We start from the raw sequence: 22,319 nt of genomic DNA, 5'->3' as shown, positions 1-22,319 counted from the left end.
ATACGTGTATACATACACATATAGTTGTTGCTTGTCTCCTCCATTAAAATATGAGCTGCTAGAGGGTGAAGACCCTATCTTTTCCTCTCTTTATAGCCCCAGCATTTAATATGGCCCCCAGCACATAGTAAATGCTTAATAAATGCTTGTTGGCTGACTGAGAGTGAATGAACAATTCAGGGAACTATGGGAAGATTTCGATAGACTATATAAGACTATAACAATGCAAGTGAAAAGAAAACAAAACTGGGAGATTTTTAATTAAAATGACTAAGCGTGGACATGGACAGAATTAAAAATGTATTTCCTTTTTTTCATTGAAGAAATGGGGAGCTATAGGTATGGAATGGAATAGTGCATAAGTTGTTAGATGTAGTTGATATATTGGTTGCTTTTGCTAAACTGACATATTTCCATTTTTCTTCCTCTTTTATAAGGAATGGTTCACTGGATAAGGAAAGAAAGGAGAGATAGATGTGGAAATTGAATGTGATAAAACATCAAAAAATAAGAAAAATTGCTGTGTCTTGGTCCTTGAGATGGATAAATAGCTACAAGATTGAGGGCCTCCCCTGCCCCAACACCTTAGAAGGTTTTGCAGAGGTAACAGGGAGCTCCTGAGAACAGATGGAGCAGTTCCAGCGGCTTGCTCAGGAGCTCTGGTCTGCGGACAGTTGGCTTAGGTCCTATGAAGACATACAAGCCTTCGTGAGACTGGTTCCCTGTGGTATGGATCGGTAGGTCTGCTTCATGCCCCGCCAGGGCCATCTCCACAGCGGGCACACAAATACCACTGGGCCTGAGTGTCCCAAAGACAGAGGTGACAACTGTGGGTTTCTAGCTCTGTCACCTACTGTTGCTGGATCTAAGCTGCTTGACCTTCCTGAGGTCCCTGTTTGCTCATCCCTAAAATGAGGAGTTTGGACTCGACGGCCTCCGAGGGCTCCATAAGCTGAGGTCTTGCTTCACTGATGCTTTGTGTTCCTTAGACTTGGCAGCAGCTTCCACCTGGTCTCAATTCTGCTCAGACATTTCCTCCTTTGGTTAATATGGGCCAATCACTTAATCTCTCTGGGCCTTTATTTTCTCATTTATAAAATGGGGATAATAATGCTTTTCTCCCTGGACTGTTAAGAGAATTAAATGAGATAATATATGTAAAAGTTTTTCTCTAACTTTAATTTCTTTCCATAGCAATTAAGGAGAGCGATTCTAATAGCCTTGAACCTACTCTCCCAAGAATATGTTTAAAGGATGGGAGACTTTTCCTGGCTGGGGATTTGCTTCTGACGTTCATAGTGTTCTTCATTATCGGCAACCAGGACCCGCTTGTCGGCTGTACTGTGAACACGGTGATAGGCCAGAACGTCTCTGGCCTTCGGGTCTAGCCTTCCTGCCACAAGCTGACTGTTCTCTAAACATGGCCCTTTCTTCCGATCGGCGTCCCCCTCACTTTCTGGAACCCTTTATGCTAGAAACGTTTCTCGTTTAGCTTTGCTAGTTGGCCCTTCTAAACCTGTCATATCAGGGAGAAACTGGACAAATGCACTTAAGCTAGCGGACCCTTGGCTCTCGTCATCATCCCTGCTGGAATGATGATAGATCCAGGGGCTCCATCCATCCAACGTGGGAGGAATGATGGTGACTTGGTATGCTCCATCTCACGGTGGCCTCCTGCCACAGCCTTTAAAGGCCATCTCTTCCCAGCTCCCATGATATCTCTGGTTGTGTCTCTTGTGCCTCACTTCTGCTTGGGAGGCGACGGCTGCCCAGTTTGGGAGGAGACTCTTTCTTTCCTGCCTCCTTCTCTTGTCCCTCTCTTCCCTACATCCTCACGAAGAGATATCCATCCTTGGATGTCTTAAGTCAAACACAGGTATATGAAAATGCATTCAATAAGGGCCAGTGTTTAATCAGGATTAAAGAACTTTTCTAGTTCTTTTAAGAACTCTTGAAGTCTCAGAGAGGGTGCAATGGATTGGAATGGTAAGGCAGCAGATCATAAGGGGTGAGCGGGGTGAGCGGAGAGAGCACGAGGGAAGGGCCCAGAGACATAAAAGACCAGCTTATAGAATTTGTAATTTGTTGCTGCCACGACCAAACACTCTAATTATTGTCTGGTCCTGAAGGGCCTGACTTTAAAGACTAGAAAAGAATGGTCTGTAATTAGTGCCCCAAAGTCAGTGGTAACAGAGAAATGCTCAAATGCTATCTTATTCTATTAACTTCTTTAGATGATACAAAGATCATAGGAATTTAGTGTTGGAAGGTTCTTACAGAACATCTAATCCAATTCTCTCATTTTCCAAGGGGAGAAACTCTAGCCTAGGGGGACAAAGTTATTTATCCAAGGTGATTTAAAATGGAAATTACCTCCCGGGCTGGTAGGATAAGTAATATAAGAAATTATTTTCCTAGAGAAACCAGAGTCTAATCTCTGGGTCAAAATAATGCAGATTTTTTTAGGGGGGGAAGGAGAAGTTTAATTTATTGAGAATTTTCTATATTTTGTCATTTATTTTTCAACCAGAATCTGGAAGAATCCTCCTAGAATGCTGGGAGTATTCCATTAGGGCAGCCCCACGTGCCTCAGAGTTAAGAGGAGCTACATCAAGTCAGGGACTATTTGCTGAACTCCTCAGAACCAGGCCAGGGAGACACAGAAGCCTTGTTGGTCTCAGGAAGTTAGTTTTTAATTTTCCAAATTGTGTTCCATCGCACACCCGTGGGCGATGGAAGAGGCTTGAGGGGCTGAGCTCAGCTTGGCTTTTGCTGCCTTGATTACAGTTATGGAAGCAAAACAAGGCATCTCTATTCCCCATCCCTCCCCTTTTCCCTCCCTCCCACCAAAACTCCATCCTGGACTCATTACTTGAAAATCTCTCTGAGTATGAACTTTGAGACAAACAGAAGCCATTCATTGCCATTTATCAATTCCTATGGAAAAATAAAAAACCCTGCTCTGCTCCGTATACCCTTGCTCTCCTTTTTTCCTCCGACACATCCTGCGTTTTCCCTGCCTTTGCCTATGTTGTTTCTTCAGTTGAGAATAACTTTCCTTCCTTCCCCTCACTTCACCCTTCCATTCTTTTTTTTTTTCCCCTTGAGGCAGTTGGGGCTAAGTGACTTGCCCAGGGTCACACAGCTAGGAAGGGTTAAGATTCTGAGACCAGATTTGAACTCAGGTCCCCCTGACTTCAGGGCTGCTGCTCTCACCACTACACCACCTAGCTGCCCCCCATCCATTCTTTAAAACCCAACTCACTCCCTCCTCCAAGAAGCCTCCCCTGATTTCCCCTCATGGTTAATCGGTGTAATCTTTGAATTTCATGTTTTTAATGCCCTTCCATGTATAATGCATTTTGTAATGATTTTTTTTTTATTCCACTGTTGGACTGTAAGCATTAGGAGGACAGGAGCTACATCTCATATCAACTTTGTATCTTTTCCATCATCTACCACTTCCCGCTTTACAGAAGGCTTTAAAATTCTCATTGGAGAGATGATTCAGGCCTTTTCCAATAGACTTGTGATGGAGAGAGCCGTCTGCACCCAGAGAGAGAACCGTGGGAACTGAGTGTGGACCACAACACAGCATTTTCACTCTTTTTGTTGTTGTTTGCTTGCTTTTTTCTTTCTCGTTTTTTCCCTTTTTGATCTGATTTTTCTTGTGCAGTGGGATATTTATGGAAATGTGTATAGAAGAATTGCACATGCTTAACATATACTGGATTACTTGCTGACTAAGGGAGGTTGGGGAGAAGGGAGGGAAAACATTTGGAGCACAAGGTTTTGCAAGTGTGAATGTTGAAAATTATCCACGTATATATTTTGAAAAAAAAAACTTGATTAAAAAAAATAAAGTTCTCATTGGAATAAGAGGAGCTCCTGGGTAAGGGCAGCCCCTCTCCCAATGCAGCTAGCACTTTCTCTCCAAATCTCTTCGACACAGACCTTATGCAGCCGTTATGTGTCGGGGGGAAGAGGGGGGGAAAGGAGGGGGCCTGCTCTTCCTGGCTTCTCATTTAGCTTTTCTCTGGGTCCCATTCTGAGGATTCTCCCATTGCACACCATAAGTAAGGATTAATAATGTCGGCAGAATGGAAATGACCCTTCTCTTCACTATTAGGTATGCTAACAATAGCTCGTATTTCTGTAGCACCTTAAGGTTTATAAAATGTATTCTGCAATCTGTTGTTTGTCCTTGTTCTCAAGAGGACCATGCTGTCGGGAGGTGATGACATGACATGCAAGTGAAGCGGATTTAAGGGAGGGAGGCTGGGCAAGGTCACCTCCCTCGTTTTCCCCTCCAGAGCCCTCTAGGTCCAGTGGCCAGATATAGGTCAGGACGACTGGAGATGGCCCGGTATGCAATGGGAGACTTTATTATTAATATATTATATATAACAATATGTAATATATTAACATCATAATATTAATTATTATTAATAATATTGATTGATATTATTATTTAAAAAACCTAAACTAATCAATTCATCAATCTGGGAAGGGGAGTTTTTCCGTCTCTTGCACCTCTGAACCCTCCTGACATATCTTGGGGTTTACTGTCCGGATTTCTTTCTTAAGGACCAGGCCTTAAACCAGAACCAATCTGATTCTCATTGGCCACCAAGAGTCCCGGACCCCATTTGACCATTGTCATTGTTTGGGTCCTCATTGACTCAGATTGAATTCTGTACAAAAATCCTGGGAGCTGGGAAATAGTTCAGAGACATAAGGAGCTTCCAAAGAGGAAACACTCTATACTGGGGGTAGCATCTGCTTTGAAACTTAGTCTTAGTGCTTGCAGCACTAGGGCTAAGTGACCTGCCTAAGTTCATGCAGCTACTATGTGTCAAATCCAGAACTCCCTGACTCTAAACATTACACCATAGCTACTTCTTGGTACAATTTATAATCCCCATTTTATAGATAAGTAAACTGAAACTCATGGAAGTTTATAAATTATCCAAGGTGACAACTTGGAGTCAAACTGACCTGAGTTCAAATCCTGCCTCAGAGGCTACTTAGCCATATGACCCTCTATCTCAGTTTTCTTATCTTTAAAATGGGGATGCAAAAATAAAAAATGAAAAAAAATAAAATGGGGATAATAATGGTTACCTTTATTTATTTATGTATTTATTTATTCACCCACTCACTTATTTATTTATTTGCCTGTCTGTTTGTTTATTTATTTATTTACAAGTTAAAGGGGATGTCATTCAACATGTCCCAAAAGTTTTAATTCATTAAAGTAGCACTAAAATTTTGGGAACACCCTGTATGGCTCTTTTTGCATAAAAAGAGATAGGTTGTATTTAAATTTTATATCATTCTGTGGGGATTCAAGAGACTTGGGGATTGTGAATTACCCAAAGAACGGAAGAGGTTCTGCCTTCTCCCTGATCCCAGGTCCTTCTGCTCTCTCTATCCTGGGCCCCAGAGCCAGCAGCAACTTGGGGAAAGGTCTAAGTGAGGATGTCTGGGAGATGGTGAGCGATAAAAAATGCATGTGGAAAGCTTGTCTGCCCTTCCTGCCTTCAGCCTGGCAGGACCACGGAGCCACTCCCATCACTTATCCTTTATCCCAGGGGCTGAGGGCTTTAAAGGAATCTTGGCAAAGATTTGAAGAGCTTCTCTTCCCTCCCCCACTCCACGCAGGCCTTCCTGCTCCCTTCCCTTCCACACTGATGCCCTGGGTCATCTCCAGTGGTCCTGATCTGTCTCTGGTCCCTGGACCCAAATGGTTCTGGAGGACAAAGTGAGGCCGGTGACCTTGCGCGGCCCCTCCCCCCAAATCCAATTCCCTCATGTCATGGCATCCCTTCCTGATGGACAAACAGTAGTAGCCCTGGCCACAGGGGTTGTGCCTCCTCTCAGTTCTCACATTTCTGAGGGTTAAAATGAGAGCCTCTGCAGGTCAGGAAGTCTGGGTGGGTGAGACATGGACTCTTTTTTCATCATAATGAAAGCAATGGCTCATGCAAAAAAAAAAAAAATGGTACTTTAGGGTTTACAAAACACTTTACATCCGTCATTTCCTTTGATCCTCCCAACAAATAGCAGCTCCAGTGAGGGAGGAAGTCTTAACTCCCCTCATTAAGCCCAGAGAAACAGCTGCAAGGTTCTCAGCTGGTAGATGAGAGAGGTATGACTCAAGCTCAGGTTTTCTGACAGCCCACTGCTCTAACCACTGGTCCATGTTATCGAGCGTCATTATTCCTGAATATCTCCCACTTCTATTTTATTTCATTCCCTTTCTAAAAAGCTGAAAGTCACATGACCTGAATCTCAGGGCTTCCCGCCTAGGAAATGGAGACGACAGCATCCCGAGACTTTGATATTGTCGAAATAATAGTAGCATCCTTCCTCACAATTCAGTGAGAGGACAGATAGATGGCAAGCTCTTTGTAAGCAGAGAGGATAGGAATATAATTTGCCCCTGTTTTTGAGCTTTAGTTGGGGGCTGAGAGTTATATAATCCAAGGAAAGTTCTCATTGCATATTCAGATCTTGACCATGTTACTCCCCTACTCAACAACCTCCAGGGACTCCTGATTATCTTTAGGATTAAACACAAACTCCTCCGTTTGACATTGAAAGCCCTTCTCGGCCTGGTTCCAACCTACTTTTCAAGTCTTTTACACATAACTTCCCTCTGTGCATTTTACAGCTCAGCTAATCTGGCTTTCTTCCTCTTCCTTTAATCTATCTCCCAGCAATCTTTGCACTGGGGGACCCCCATGCCCGCAAAGAATGCCTTCACTTCTCATAGAGTTACTCATTTCCTTTGTGATTCAGCAGATGATTCTGCATCCACCCCACTTCCAGAGGTCTTCAAATCCTCGTGTACACCCCCTTGGATAGAGCATGGGCTCGGAATCAAGACTCATCCCCCTTAGTTCAAACACTCAGACACTTACTGGCTGTGTGACTATGGGCAGGTCACTTTACCCAGTTTGCCTCAGTTTCCTTATTTGTCAAATGAGCTGGGGAGGAAATGACAAACCACTCTAATATCTTTGCCAGGAAAACCCCAAATGGGGTCTTGGAGAATCACCCGCTACTAAAGCAACCCTCCCTACCTTCCACCACCACCACCATTTTGCACAAGCCTTTCTAGGTACATATTGCCTCCCTAGACAGAGGGCACAGAAAACTTTCACTCCAGTACCTAGCATTGAATCTAAGAGTAATTTATCAATGCTTTAAGATTTGTGAAAAAACAACCCTGGGAGATAAGTACTACTCTCATCTCTATTTTACGGGTGAGAAATCGAAGCAGACATAGGTGAAAAGATTTAACAGGTCACCGAACCAGAAAGGGTCTGAGGCTGGATTTGAATTCATGTCACTCTGACTCCAGATTCAAGCTCTACTCACTGAGGCACCTAAGTACTTTAACACTAGTTCTTTGAGTATGGGAATATGTTTAGAAGAGTTGCACATGTCTAATCTATATTAGATTACTTGGGGAGGGGGAAGGTGGGAGAGAGAAAAAAATTGGAAAACAAGGTTTTGCAAAGGTGAATGTTGAAACTACCTTTGCATGTATTTGGAAAAATAAAATACCATTTAAAAAAGACTAGGTTCTTAACAAAGTTTGGTTGCTTTGTTATGAAAAAAAATTCTTTGTAAGTCTTAAAAGTACAACAGAAATCAGAATTATTACTGTCACCATCTCCTACCATATATACTCTAATGGATCCATGTCTTGGAAGAATTTTGTAACAACCCTTCCTTCCTTCTCTCCCTGGACACTGGATTTTCAATCAGCCTTGACTGGACATCTAAATCTACCTGCCAGCTCCATGAAGGAAGTCGGAGTGTAATGTGTATGTTGAACGGTGCCGTGGATAGAGAACCAGCCCTGAAGCCAGGAGGATCTGAGTTCACATCCAGCCTCAGACACTTAACACTTCCTAGCTGTGTGACCCTGGGCAAGTCACTTTACCCCAGTTTGAGACCAAAAAACCCAAAGTAATATATATGCAGATCATTTGGGGATTAAGAAGAAAGTCTACAAAATCGCACACACCATCGCAGATTTATAGCCTACCTCTTCCCAAAGAGCCCATGACCTCCTTCCTTATGACTCTGGACAATAAAGTAAAAGCATCTTTAATTGTAAAGCGGACCCCTTCCCTCACCCCGCTGCCCCCTGTCACATAACCTGGAAGAGGTTACTAAGGGATGACCCTAAGTGTGGGTGCCCATTTCTCCCAGCTGAAGAAGCAGGGAATGGGGGGCGTGCAAAGTGGGGGAGTCTGCACTGGGCACAGGAAATTTACTCAAAATTACTGGAAACGGCCTCAAAACATTTCGTCATCGCTCAGGCTTTCGCCGAGCCCGCCACGTCTCTGGGCCCCAGCCCAACGGCCTCCAAGGATTTTTGCCACCAAGAAACAAGAGGCATGTCCAGGCCTTACCTTTCAGACAGGATAACTTAAGTCCCATATTTTCATTCTTTTAGCCTGGAGCAGGCTTCTGCTTTACTGCTCCTGTGAGGAGAGAAGCCGTTGGGGAGAGTCAGAAAGGGCAACAACTTAGGATAAGCCACCATACTTTTGTGTTACAAGAAACATGTGTTTCTTCTCCCCGTTGGTACAGATCCAAATTGGTGCACAACAGGAAATTGTGGTAAAAAAGTGCCACCCCGAGAAACCACCGAGTGATGTCATGGCACCTGTGACTGCAGCTGCCTTTAGTTTCCTTAAAACGAGTGTGTGTGAGTGTGAGTGTGTGTGTGTGAGAGAGTCTGAGTGTGCATGAGTGTGTGAGTGTATGTGTGTGTGAGTGTGAATGTGTGTGCATGTGAGTGTGAATGTGTGTGCACGTGAGTGTGTGTGTGAGAGAGAGTCTGAGTGTGCATGAGTGTATGAGTGTGAGATTGTGTGTGTGAGTGTATGAGTGTGTGTATCTGGTTGTGTGAGTGAGTGTGTATATGTTTGAGTGTGAATGTGTGTGCATGTGAGTGTGTGTGTGAGAGAGAGTCTGAGTGTGCATGAGTGTATGAGTGTGAGTATGTGTGTGAGTGTATGAGTGTGTGTATCTGGTTGTGTGAGTGAGTGTGTATATGTTTGAGTGTGAATGTGTGTGCATGTGAGTGTGTGTGTGAGTGTGTATGAGTGTGAGTGTGTGCATGAGTGGTTGTGTGAGTATGTGTGTGAGTGTATGAGTGTGTGTGTCTGTGTGTGTTTGAGTGTGAATGTGTGTGCATGTGAGTGTGAGTGTGTGTGTGAATGTATGTGCATAAGTGTGTGTGTGAGTGTGTCTCTGTGTGTGAGTGAGTGTATGTGTGAGTGAGTGTGTGCATGAGTGTGAGTATGTGTGTGTGAGTGTATGAGTGTGTGTCTGTGTGTGTGAGTGTGTGTATGTGTGTGTGAATGTGTGTGCATGTGAGTGTGTGTGTGTCTCTGTGAGTATGAGTGCAAGTGTGTGTGTGTGTGTGTGTGTGTGTGTGTGTGCGCGCACGCGTGCAGAGGTATCCAAACCAAACAGAGCACGGAGCCACTTTTCCCATGTTTGGGCTCCCCGTTAATGTGCAGTGGGGGACACTCACTGGGCAGATAAATCAAACTCTAGTGCTCTGGATCCCAGGCTTTTCCAATCTAAGTGTCCCTTTTTTGATGACCAAAAACTCTTCAGATTTCCAGTTTTGCCACTGATATGGACTGACTGAGAAACTACCTAACGGTAAAAAGCGACTCTGAAGTCGTGTTTTTAAATGAACACTCACTGGATTATAATACAACAACAATACCATCTACGTGAAGTTTTTACCATCAGAGTCCTTGCAACTATCAAATCGTTCACTTTCAGAAATTGATGTAATTTCATCCATTTCAATCATATTAAAAGGAGGAAGCTCCCTAAGGACCGAAGGAGTGTCCCTTTTTTGATGTCAAAAAACTCCTCAGGTCCCCAGTTATTCTGTGGGTATATACTGACTGAGAAACCATGTAATGGTGAAAAGCAACTCTGAACTGAGTACTGTTTTTGAATGAACATTCACTGTATTATTAATAACAACAGCAACGATACCATCTACACAAAGTTTTTACCAGCAAAGTCCTTGGTACTGTCAAATGGTTCAACTTTGGGAACTGATATAATTTCATCAATTTAAATCATATTAAAGAGGGGAAACCCCTAAGGACCACGAGAGTTTTCCATTCACCTTGCAGCTGAAACTTTTCATGTATGTTGTGTCTCCTACTAGAATGTGAGCTCCTGGAGAGCAAGGACTGGCTTACTTTTTACTTATACACCCAATATTTAGTACAATGCTTTGTGTACAATTTTATAAATGTTTCATTCATTCATCTTGCCGATGACATCCTTAGTTTAAACCTGAAGACTGGTGCAGCAGAGAGAGTAATGCCTTTGGTGTCAGAGGATCTGAGGTTGAATCTCCTCATTGTCATTTACTAGCTGTGTGAACCCGGGTCTGTCACTTAGCCTCAGTTTCCCAATATGTACAATTGGAAAATTATAGATGATTTTTAAGATCTCTTCTAGCTTTACATTTACGATTCTATTGTGTTGAGGAATTCATGGTTGACAAGTATAGAAACCTGCTCAATCTCATTATATATCCTTCCAATACTCTCTAGGTGACCCTTAAGTTTTATGAATGAGAAATGTTATGTAGTCAGGGAGGGGAAAAGAACAAGCATTTATTAAGTATTTGCCCTATTCCAGGCCCAGTGCTGAGGAATTACATCTCACTTTTTAAAAAATTATATATTTTATTTTATTTTATAATAACTTTATATTGACAGAATCCATGCCAGGGTAATTTTTTTACAACATTATCCCTTGCACTCGCTTCTGTTCCGATTTTTTCCCCTCCCTCCCTCCACCCCCTCCCCTAGATGGCAAGCAGTCCTATATATGTTAGATAGAATTACATCTCACTTGATCCTTACAATAACCCTATGGGATAAATGCTATTAGTACTTCCATTTTATAGGTAAAAAAAAAAAATTGAGGTAGCTATAGCTTAAATGGCTAGTCCAGAGTCACACACCTAAAGGACTAAGGACAGATTGTCAGCCTGGAGATTGGGGATAAGTAAGCATCTGAGACTTATGTCTGCCGGAGTCCAGGCCCCGGACTCTATCCACTTAGCCACCTAGCTCTGTTTGCTTACTTATTATATCACCCTGAATATTTCTGGAACTAGCTGAAGATCAAAATGACAGTGCTTTTGGACTTGGATTTTTGGATTCTTTACAACAAGTCCCCCACTGGTCCAACCCACAGTAATCCCTCCTCTAAGGGAGAGCAAGGGCTTCGGATGAGGGAGTCAGTGCTTTTCCACAGAGGAAGTCACTGGTCCAGGACTGGTCTGAAGGGAACCCTCACAGGACCTGGAGCACAAGGGCATCTTTCAGGGGAACCCGTTCAGCTGGGACCATGCATCCCAAGGAGAGAATGATAGAGAAGACATTAGTGACAATTAGTGGATTCTCCAGTGGTTCTACTGCTTATCAGCTGTGTGACTGTGAATTAGACAGAGCAGTTTGCTCATTTTGGCCTCCTCTTCCTCTTCTGTAACGTGGAGATCATAATTCTTGTACTTCGTCCCTTGCAGCAGAGGAGCAGCTAAGAATATACACACATGTATATGACATATATTTAAACATATATACAAATATATGAATAAATATGTATGTTAGGATTCTTACAAGGTGCTAACTAAATGGGAATTGAGGAGACAGTGGTTAAATCTAGTTTAGCCTTGATTTAATCCTATAACAAATAATGATTTCCTAGTGATATGATGATTGGTGTATACTTTGTGTACAGCAAATAAGCAAGGAGCTCTCAGGGTCAGACACGGAAGCCCACTAGAAGCTCGGAGCCTCAGCCAGGATTCACTCGAGGAGATTCACAAGCCAGAGAAGGCTGCTTAAGCTCTTGGAACCCAGGAGAGAGGTAGGCCTCTATTAAAGCTAACCGGGCCCCAGGAAAGGATTCAAGACTTTGAAGGAGACAATAAAAGATTTGGACTTTAACTTCTGGTTGCATTTGGGGTGATTACACTGAACTGAAACTAAGGCTGCCCCCAGAAGCCTCCCAAGAAATCTGCTCCCAGAGAACATTATATTTTAGAGACGAGAACAATACATATGTGTATATATATGTATGTGTGTATGTGTGTGTATACACATGGATGTGAGTATTACATACTAAGAGCAAATACTTGTAATCCCTGCTCCTGGAAAGGTGGATCACTTGAGCTTGAGAATTCTGCAATGGGCTCAGACCAAGAAGAGATCATACTTGTTTGGAACCGCTTTGTCCAGTCCTGAAAAAAGGGGCTCCTAAGGAGGGATGAGCTGGATGAACCGGACTAGGTCAGAAATGAAGTAGGTCAAATCCCCTATGCCGATCAGAACGGGGAGCAAGCCCATTAATGCCTGCGATGCTTTTAGCCAAGAGGATGTGGGGCAGGGCTTCTTAAACTTTTTCCACTCATGACCTCTTTTCACCCAAGAAATTTTTATGTAACCCCAACTATTTAGTTAAATAAAATAGATACACAGATTAAACATTTACTGATAATAAATCATAATTTCTCAACCCTCACATTCAGTTTTGAAACCCTATATTGGGGTCATGACCCCAATTTAGAAGTTTTGAAATAGGGAGACCATGGCTCAAAGGAAGCAAATATATAAGGAAAAGATGAAGAACCGAATAAATGAGAAAGGGGAAAAGAAAGCATGAATTTAAATAGCACCTATTATGTGCCAGGCACTCTGTTACATACTTTTTACAAATATTATCTTATTTGATAAAGTACCCTGTAATACTAAAGACAGCTCTTTGAATGTACATTGTTTAGGGGAATAGGATGGGGGAGTGCCGGATTTGGGAGCCAGGAACAGATTTGGATTCAGCTTCTAGTTTTGACCCTTAATGGCTGTGTAACAGTTACCTTGCCCACTCCAGATCATCGCTGACTCTGCCGGGAAGTGAGAATTATAATAACTGTATATTCTCATTTCCCAGGGTTCTTGGGAGGAAAATGCTTACCAAGCTTTAGAAGTGCTAGTGAAAAGTGAGATATGATTAAGCTCTATTAGTCATTTGCACCTCAGGGAAGTGGATTTATCAGGGTTTTTCTGAGAATAAACAGATTTTGATAAGAGGAAAGGCTGATGGGGAAAAATGGTAGGGTTGTTTGGTGTAGGTTTCTTACTTTGTATTTGCCCTCCAAAGAAAGCCTGGAGGATATGATTGAAAGGGAAAACTAGATGTCTTGATCCCACAATTTAATGTTTTGTCAGCTCTCCCTAATTTTTATTCCCAACTCTTTAGGCTCAGAGCTACAGGGTGAAAAAGCTCCTGCCCAAATTTATCTCCATTTTCCTTGAGTGAGAAACACTGATCCCTTAAAAAAAAAAAAGTCTCAGACTAATGTTGTAGATGTTAGATCACTGGGAGAATTACCATAAGGGGTCCAAACATCCATGTCTATCATTTCAATCTTAATCTGGCTCCCACCCAAAGTGTAGTATGACATTAAAATATGTAGCAGAACATTCTTTTATCTTAAAAGGGACAGATCCTTTTAGATAAATCAGAGAAAAAGATCTTTGAAATCAACTTTGAAAAGATTCTGTAGGGCTGAAGAAAAGGACATAATCGCCCCATCCAACCTTTCCAAGCCTGGGAGGCACTCTAATTTGCCTTTATACACCAGCTTTTGTCACTTGTGGTCCTCTCAAAACATTTTTTAATTTTCCAGGGAGCTAAGTGACAAAGTGAAAGAGCCTTGTCTTTGGAAAACTCAGGAAATGGGTGGAGAGAAAAATGGGGCAGTGGGTACCCTAGGGGAACCACGGTTGGAGGTCATATTTCATCTGTAACAGGGAGAAGCCCTGGAAGAGATTCTGATTAGGGGAGGCTGACAGGACCATGAATCAAGTCAGAGGTTGGAGACACAAGAGAGAAACAGATTAGGGCCACAATGGCCGTCCCAGCTGTCACCCTAGGATGGGGACAGAGCTTCAAAAGGAAATCCAGTTTTGCTCCTATGCACAGCAGCTGGGCTGCTCTCTATGCCATCGGAGTATAAACCACCAGTTAAGAGACAGCAGAGTGCAAATGCAGCCAAGAATGGAAACCATTCATTCCTATTGGCCATCGATCTTTGTCTTCCATCACTGTATCATCTCCAGTTCTGGGCCACGGGGAGAATTATGTCATACTCTGAACCTAACTTTATCCTCCGAGCATTCCTTGTTTTCCCAGACACCTGGCTTCCACTCTTAATTCTTGCGTTCCTATCCCAAGCTTGGGGAAGGAACGTTATTCCATCAATTATTCTCTGAAGCCATATGGAAGAGGCCTACAGTTCATTTGTTGTTAATCAGCATTCAAGCTCGGAGCTAAAGAGGATCAGGGAAGCATCAGGGGAGAAGTTAACCGTGTTCTGGAAGAGGCTTATGGAAAAGGCTCCCACATACTCGGCTTACATCACAGGAGGTGGTCCTGGGTCCCATTAGGGCAGCCACTTCCACCTTGACAAAAAGCCAAGCTGTCTAACACACTCTAGAGCACTCATAAATATTTGAAGAATCCCATTGTGAAAGGACTAGAGTCTTCCTTGAAAAGTTGTTTGCAAAGTGAAATTTCACAGGCTGAATCTTAAACCCTCCATTGGCCCATAGTTTCTTTTGCCATTGACTTAGAAAGGGAAGGTGTATTCCCATGAGATCTGGGGTCAGAACAGAGTTGAAATGAAATCCCCCTTTATGATGTACTGGGTGCCCTGGAGTCCAGATGTGTTCCAGATGCTTTATACTCTTGAATGAGGAGTCTCAAAAAAAAAAAAAAAAAGCTGTACAGTAGCTTTAATATAAATTTGAATGTTAAAAGCCACCAAGTCAGGCAGACCAGCAGAAAATGGCAGAAGTGAGACTCCAGTCAACTCTCAGGCAGCTATTTATAGCCTATCCAGGGTAGGGAGGTTAGTCCTATGCTGTAACTCAAGTGATTCTGTTAACCAGACTTCTGGTGTTAGTAATCAGGGAAACCAATCATCGCCGACAAGACTGGGGACAGGAAGGGGTAGAACATCAAGGGGTCAGGTAAATGCTAGCATAGACACATGTTTTCGATTTATACTTTTGCAAATTGTGAGTTTCAGTATACCGAACTTGATTACTCATAAAAATAACAGCTAGCACTCAAGGTTTACAAAGCACTTTATGCATGTTGGTCCATACCCACAACGCTGTAAGGGAGGAGCTATTATTATCCCCCTTTTACAGATGAGGAAATGTGGGAATGAAAAATGGCGAATGATCTGTTGGACCCATTCAGCTCTAAGTCCTGAAGACACATTCAGATCAGGTCTTTTAGACTCCAGGCACAGAGTGCTATAACAATAATGCTTCAGTTTCTGGAATGCGTCCAGAGTTCCAAGATGCTAATTTTCATTTTAAGGATGAGAAAACTGAGGCTTCCAGAGACTTCAGATCCTGACTTTATGACAGTCTCAAGAGTTCCCTTTTTCTTTGGAGATTCTGGGATTCTGTAAACTCTGAAGTATCACTCAACTGCTAAATGCCAGAACCAAGGATCAAATCCAGCTTCTGATTCTGGTACCAAGTTCATCCCTCAATGCAGAGCAAAAATTTACATTCATAGATTGCTTTCAGGTTTGTAAAGTCTTTTTTTTTTTTTTTTTTGGCTGAAGCAATGGGGTTAAATGACTTGCCCAGGGTCACACAGCCAGGAAGTGTTAAGTGCCTGAGGCCAGATTTGAAGTCAGGTCCTCCTGACTTTAGGGCTGGTGCCCTATCCACTGGGCCACCTAGCTGTCTCATAAAATACTTTTTTGTTATTACAATTAACCATAGAATATTTAAACTGGAAGAACCTTTAGTTGGAGATTTGTTGAGCAGAAGGGAATGCAATAAGGTGGCTTTTTTTTTTTTAAGTATCATATTCATAGCTTTTTGCTTGGTAGATAAGTAGGTTCTAGTCCTAGCAGACCTTCAAAGAGTCATAATATCAAATAAATAGAAAAGGATCCCATTGGACCCCAAGTTGATTTGACTTGGAAGACCAAAATTTAACATAATCTATGTTGTTTTGTTTGTGTATTTATTTTGTCAAAACAGTTGCCAATTACATTTTAATCTAGCGTGCATTTGGGAGTTTTGAGGGCTGCATTGCTCCTGCAGATCACAAAATCACCCAGTGCAAACCCTCCGCCCCTCAGTTTGGTGGAGGAGGAAACTGAGGCTCATAGAAAGAAGTGACTTGCTTAAAGCCATCTAGCTGGATTAACAACAGAACCAGGAATTGAAATCAGGCCATTCCACTTCTGCTTTGCTCCTGGGACCTCAGCTGCCTCACCTGTTCAATGAGATTGTGCCAGATGGTCTCTAAAGCCCATTCCAGCTCTGTGCTCAACAGTTCTCGCTCGTTCTGCTGTAGTATGAGTTGGTTTTCCAGCAGTGAGGATGAATGGCTACCCAGCATCCATGGCTGGTCTGATGATGGCTACTCTCAGACTGTGGCCTCTGAAGCAGAGCCCATGCAGGGCCCAATCCGCCCCCATGAAGGCCAACTAATAAGGCTAATGAATGATAGCTTGTTCCTACGTAAAGGCTCAAGAAGACAGCTTAACCTCATGGGATAAATACTGCACCTGACGAAATCTAACCTCTGCCCTCTACGCTGTGACATGGAGTCCCATCTCTCAAGAAGGCCCAGTCTTCCATTTTGTAAAATGAAGGGTTGTTAGCTTTTTTTTGCACCCTTTGGCACTCTGGGAAAATCTATGGATTCTAACAAGAATAATACTTTTTAGATGTACAAAATAAAATACATAGGATTACAAAGAAACCCAACCATAGTGAAATATAGCTATCAAAAAGAAAAATAAAATTGGATTTCAGATAAAGAACCTTCTGCTCTTAGATGGTACAATTTGTAATCGGGAAGACATTCCCTCCTCAGCAATACAACCATGATCAAGTCACTCCTCCGCAGAATGGGGAAAATGCTATCACCCACCTCTCAACATGGCTGTGGGATAACCCAACTAAATGCGCTCTATACTTTCTGTCATGATTATTGTGATTGTTATTCTCCTGGATTTGCTTTCTCTAAATTACCTTCCAGATCTAATACTCTAGGATTCTGTGACTAATGTTATTCACTAGCAAAGGCCGTCTTGATGCTCCAATCACATTCTGGGAGGAGAAAACCCATGTGAGCTGTTACTCCTGTTTATAAAACAACAGGTGATCACACCAGAGCCCGGCCCGAGATGGGAGGGAGGCCAAGCTGGAGAGCCAAAAGGACCTGAAGAAAAATCTCAGGTCGATTGGCTGCTGGAAGAGGGAAATTTGGCAACCCGCACCGCTGAGTTTCCTACAAAATGCCCCTTTCATAGCGAGCTGGAAGCTTCGTAGGGTTTTGAGCACCAGTATCTTAACTGTTTACACCATGGCTAGTAACAGTTGAGGCTAATGTATGTTGGCTTTTTAAATCCCCCTAATACCGCAGGGATTTCAGAGAAGCCTGCTTTCTGTGGAAGGGGTAGGCAATTTAACCCTCATTTCTCATTTCAGGACCTCATCTTCTCTCTGAGGAGAGGTGCAAATGGCCAGCTTGGTCCTCTACAATCTATGAGCAGCTCCAAATAAAAATACAACTTAGAAATGCTAATTGTTAGTGACTTTATACCATCCTCCTGTTTAAGAATCACAGGCCTTCCAGCCTAGAGTAATAGGGATAAAAGAGGCTTTCCAGGCTTTATTCCAGGACCCACACAGAGAAAGAAATATTAGGCAGAGCTAGGAAACAAACAAAATTAAGATCCAATTCTGACAATCTCAAGCAGGCTGTCAGTTCTCACTATCTATTGGCATTCAGATGCTGATTTCACAGATATGTTAGGTTCACTTCCATGGTAAAAGCCACATTTAAAGGCATCAGTGAATGTCAGAACTGGGAGGGGGTCTTAGCATATGAAATGTCACAGCAAGGAGGGATGTTGGAATAAATAATGTTAGCGTTGGAAGAGCATTCAGAGGTCGTTACATGGAAACATTTCATTTTTAAAAAAAAAGGAAATTGAGGCTCGGAGAAGGAAACAAATAAAGGGCAGAGACAAGAGTAGAGTCCAAACCTTCAGACTTTATTTCCTGCCACTTAGACTAAATGTTTCCTATATTAGAATGAATTCAGATGGCGGCTCTTACTTTACCTCCTCCTCCCCTTGAAAAGAGCTTCCTTAAGGAGTGACAAAAACAGAGAGAGAGAGAGAGAGAGAGAGAGAGAGAGAGAGAGAGAGAGAGAGAGAGAAGAGAGAGAGAGAGAGAGAGAGAGAGAGAGAGAGAAAGGAGAGAGAGAGAGAGAGAGAGAGAGAGAAGAGAGAGAGAGAGAGAGAGAAAGGAGAGAGAAAGAGAAAGGGGAGAGAGAGAGAGAGAGAGAGAGAGAGAGAGAGAGAGAGAGAGAGAGAGAAGAGAGAGAGGAGAGAAAGAGAAAGAGAGAGAGAGAGAGAGAAGAGAGAGAGAAGAGAGAGAGGAGAGAAAGAGAAAGAGAGAGAGAGAGAGAGAGAGAGAGAGAGAGAGAGAGAGAGAGAGAGAGAGAGAGAGGAAGAGACAGAGAAAGAGAGAGACAGAGAGAAAGTCATGGCTGACAACCAGCTTGGACTCTGGGGAAATTTACAACTTCCTCTTGTAATAAAGTCAGAAGTCATGCCCTATTCTAAAGCTGGGTCTTCCTATGCCTCCTGTTCTAATGCCAGTTCTCCTTATTTCCCTCATGCAAGTGGGCATCTTTCAGCCCCCAGTTCTTGCAAAACTTTGGAGGGGACCGGAAAGTGGCCAGGTCGATGAGTCACCATTTCCCTGCATGCCATGCTCCTCTTTTAGCAGATTTTTCAGGGTGATAACTCAGAAACCAAGTGTGCAACAGGAAACCAAAGAAAAGTTCCTTGTCACTCCCAGCCCTATGGGAGAACTTTTGTCACTTCTCATCTATATGGTGATACCAGATGATAACTTTCCAAATTCAATCCTGCAAGTTAGGACCAAGAGATCTGGGTTCGAGTATTAGCTCTGCTATGAAACTAAAGGGTACATCATTTCTCCTTGGGCCTTACTTTCCATCTCTAGGAATGAAAGGGAATGGCAAGGATTGATTTCTGAAGTCCCTTCCTGTGATTCTGATTTATTTCTTTCCAATATTCACGAGAGAGAAGTTCTCACTTAAATCCTCCAGATGCAATATAAACCACTCTTCCCTCTCAGAATGCACTTGTCCTCATGGAAAACATTAGAACAAAGTTTCATATAACATATTTAATATGCTAGCGGGCATGTGGGAATACACTCGCTAAGAGATCAGATTAGACTGGATGGACTTTCAACTTCAATGGAACCACCAAGAAGGATTAAGGCTTTCCAAAAATACATTGTCTCATTTCCTACCTTTCCTCAAAAAAAGTATGGGGGTCTAGGGATGCTGCCAGTGGTCTTATACCATAGAAGTATCTAATTTTCCATGATAAGTGAATTTAATTTTCTGAACTGTGGGTAAAGTCAAAGGCTGAGCTGAAGGCAACCATTATCATACAGGGGAAAAATCTCTGGATTGGGATTCAAGAGATCTAGGCAAGTGATCTAATCTCGATGAGCCTCAGTTTATTCATCTGTAAAATGAAGCAGGTAGGTGGCTAGAGAGCTATGCTTGAAATCGGGATGACTCATCTTCCTGAGTTCCAATCTGGCCTCATCTACTTCCTAGTTGTGTGACCCTGGGTAAGTCATTTAATCCCATTTGCTTCAGTTTACTCAACTGTAAAACAAGCTGGAGAAAAAAACAGCAAACCATTCCAGTATCTCTGTCAAGACAATCCTCAATGGGGCTGTAAAGAGTCAGCTACGATTGAATGGAGATCAGAATAATTGTGAGACCTACCTCACAGGGATATGAGGGAAGAATTCTGTAGATCTTAAAACATCATCAAAATGAGGATTGCAGTGAGTTAGAATCCTGGTTTTGACCACTAACTAGGTTTTGGATGGGACTTTCCCTAGGAGTCTCCATTTCAAATCTAGCCTCAGACCCTTACTAGCTGGACTTAACCTCTGTGCCTGTTTCCTCAACCATAAAAAGGGATAAAGTGAGATAATAAAGTGGTTGGCACAGCATGTGGCATATAGTAGGTGCTATATAAATGCTTATTCCCTTCCTCTCCCTTCAATTTCCCCATCTGCTAGATGATGATGAAACAGAGTTAGATTTTTTTTTTGAAATTCTTTCTAATTTGTCACATTCTTCTGTGAATCCTACTAGGTGAAACTTTAGAGATCACCTAGTCTAAACTCTTTTATCTTACAAATTGGTAAACTGAGACCATGGGAGTTTAAAGCACTTTTCAATCAAGGGGTGGATGGTAGAATGAGGGAAGACAGGATTTGAATCCAGATCTGACTCCCTAATCAATGGTTTTAATTCCAGGTTCCTGTATTTTATATCTAGGCTTTTCCTCCAAGTTCCAGCGGTCTTATTTACTAAAAAGAAGGAATCAAAAACATAATTTAAAAAAAAATCAGATTCCTGAGAAGACTTTGAATCTTGGAGATGGGGAAAAGGAAGTGGGACATAATAACAGATCAGAACTGGAAGGGTCTTTATAATTCAATTCGACAAGCATTGATTAGACACCTACTACATGCAAGGCGTAAGAGCCAGAAATCTAGACAAAAATGAAAAACTACTTTCAAGGGGATTACAACCACAGTATTGAAGCTAGTTGGAGCCTTAGAACATAAAAGATGAAAGATTAGCACTAGAATAGGCCTTGGCCAGTAGTCCTTTAGAAACCCAGAACTTCCTTTTTTTCCCCTGAAGTTCAAACGGACAGAAAAACTTGATCGAGTTCAGAGTAAGTTACTCCTTGGATCGGCTCGGATTGCACAAGGAGAATACAAACCCCACAGACGAGGGGCACCCTACATTGGAAAAGCCCGTCTTAAGAGAGAATCTGCCTCCCCACCCCATCCCTCTGCCTCTCGAGTTGGAGCTCTCAGGAAACATTTCATTGCCCGTGATCTCCTGCCCAGAGATCTGCCCATGCTTGGTCCAGCCCGATCTCCCCAGATAGAGGCGGCCTCGGGGTGAGCAAACATACCCGCCCATTACGGGCCGAGGCGGGCCGGGGAGGACCGGCTAACTTAGAGAACGTCCTGTTAGGGGAGGGAGAAGTTGTAGGCTTCTCCAGCTCCGGCTCCGCAACGGCCCACGCGTGGGCTCCTCGCTCCGGACCTCGCGGCTTCCCCACTCCCTCCTCGGGTTACTCGCTTCAGGCTGAGGGGTTGCTACCGAATCCCGGAGCCTGGGACGCCAAGGACGGCGCTTGGAGATCCAAGTGCTCGAAGGAGCCTGGACTTGGGCAAGCAGGTACAGAAATGCCCCCTCTGCCGCTGAACCGTGCGCGCTAATTTGAGGGGGAGCTACAGAGATGCTGATTCTAGAATATAGTGCTCGCAAGTGTGTATGTGAGTGTGAGTGTGAGTGTGAGTGTGTGTGTGTGTGTGTGTGTGTGTGTGTGTGTGTGTGAGAGAGAGAGAGAGAGAGTGTGTGTGTGTGTGTGTGTGTGTGAGTGTGTGTGTGTGTGTGCCCAGTGGTGGGGAGGGGGCGGCCGGGGACCGAGGAGAGGGTACGGACACCCTTGGGGGACAGTAGCTAGGCTGGGAAATACCGTTCCCCGAGGTCAGCCGCCCGCCCGGGGGATGCTGGGGAGAGAAACTCACCGCCTCCAGGGTGTGCCCGCCTCCGGGGTTGCCCGCTCCGGGCCCCGCCGCCCCCAGCTGCAGCCCCGCTCCAGCCGCCCCGAGCACTTCGTTGCTGACCGAATCAGCTCGGCTCATCGCTCCAGGTCCGAAGGGGGTTGGGGGGCGGGCGGCGGCAGCGCAGCTCCGTGGCTCCCCAGCCCGGCTCGGCGCAGCCCAGCCCAGCCCAGCCCTACCCTGCACAGCCCGGCCCGGCTCAACGGCGGCGGCGGCCGCGGGGCCACCGAGGGAAAGCAGCGGTGGCGACGGCGGCGGCGGCGGCTGCAGCGCGGAGCCCCAGCGCCTGGGCGAGCCCGGGGAGGGGTGGACCCGAGTGATTTGCATGTTTCCCTCTGGTCCCACCTTCCTGATTCACCTATAAATCACTGCTGACATCAGGCCCGGGACGGCGGGAGCCTCTTGGGCGCCGCCAGCCCAACCCAGTCCAGCCCAGCCCCTCCGGACCGACCCTCGCCCCAGCCTGTCCTCGCCCTGCTT

General features: G+C 43.9%; 1 protein-coding gene across 1 annotated transcript in view; it reads right to left on the bottom strand.

The window, feature by feature from the left end:
* The window catches only part of C2H16orf74 (chromosome 2 C16orf74 homolog), a 67,396-nt gene extending 45,325 nt beyond the window's left edge, over positions 1 to 22,071 (bottom strand). Inside the window, exons 1-2 of the mRNA XM_051974843.1 lie at positions 21,804 to 22,071; positions 8,433 to 8,504 (exon numbers count right to left, since the gene is read on the bottom strand). Coding sequence (XP_051830803.1) covers positions 8,433 to 8,460 — 28 coding nt within the window. The 5' untranslated portion in view covers positions 8,461 to 8,504; positions 21,804 to 22,071. The remainder of the gene's footprint in view (positions 1 to 8,432; positions 8,505 to 21,803) is intronic.
* Between the last annotated feature and the right edge of the window lie 248 nt (positions 22,072 to 22,319).

The sequence above is a fragment of the Antechinus flavipes genome, chromosome 2 (genome assembly GCF_016432865.1).
Source record: "Antechinus flavipes isolate AdamAnt ecotype Samford, QLD, Australia chromosome 2, AdamAnt_v2, whole genome shotgun sequence".
Classification (NCBI taxonomy): domain Eukaryota; kingdom Metazoa; phylum Chordata; class Mammalia; order Dasyuromorphia; family Dasyuridae; genus Antechinus; species Antechinus flavipes.
The sequence above is the reverse complement of the archived record's forward strand: the minus strand, read 5'-3'. Positions and strand labels throughout refer to the sequence as shown.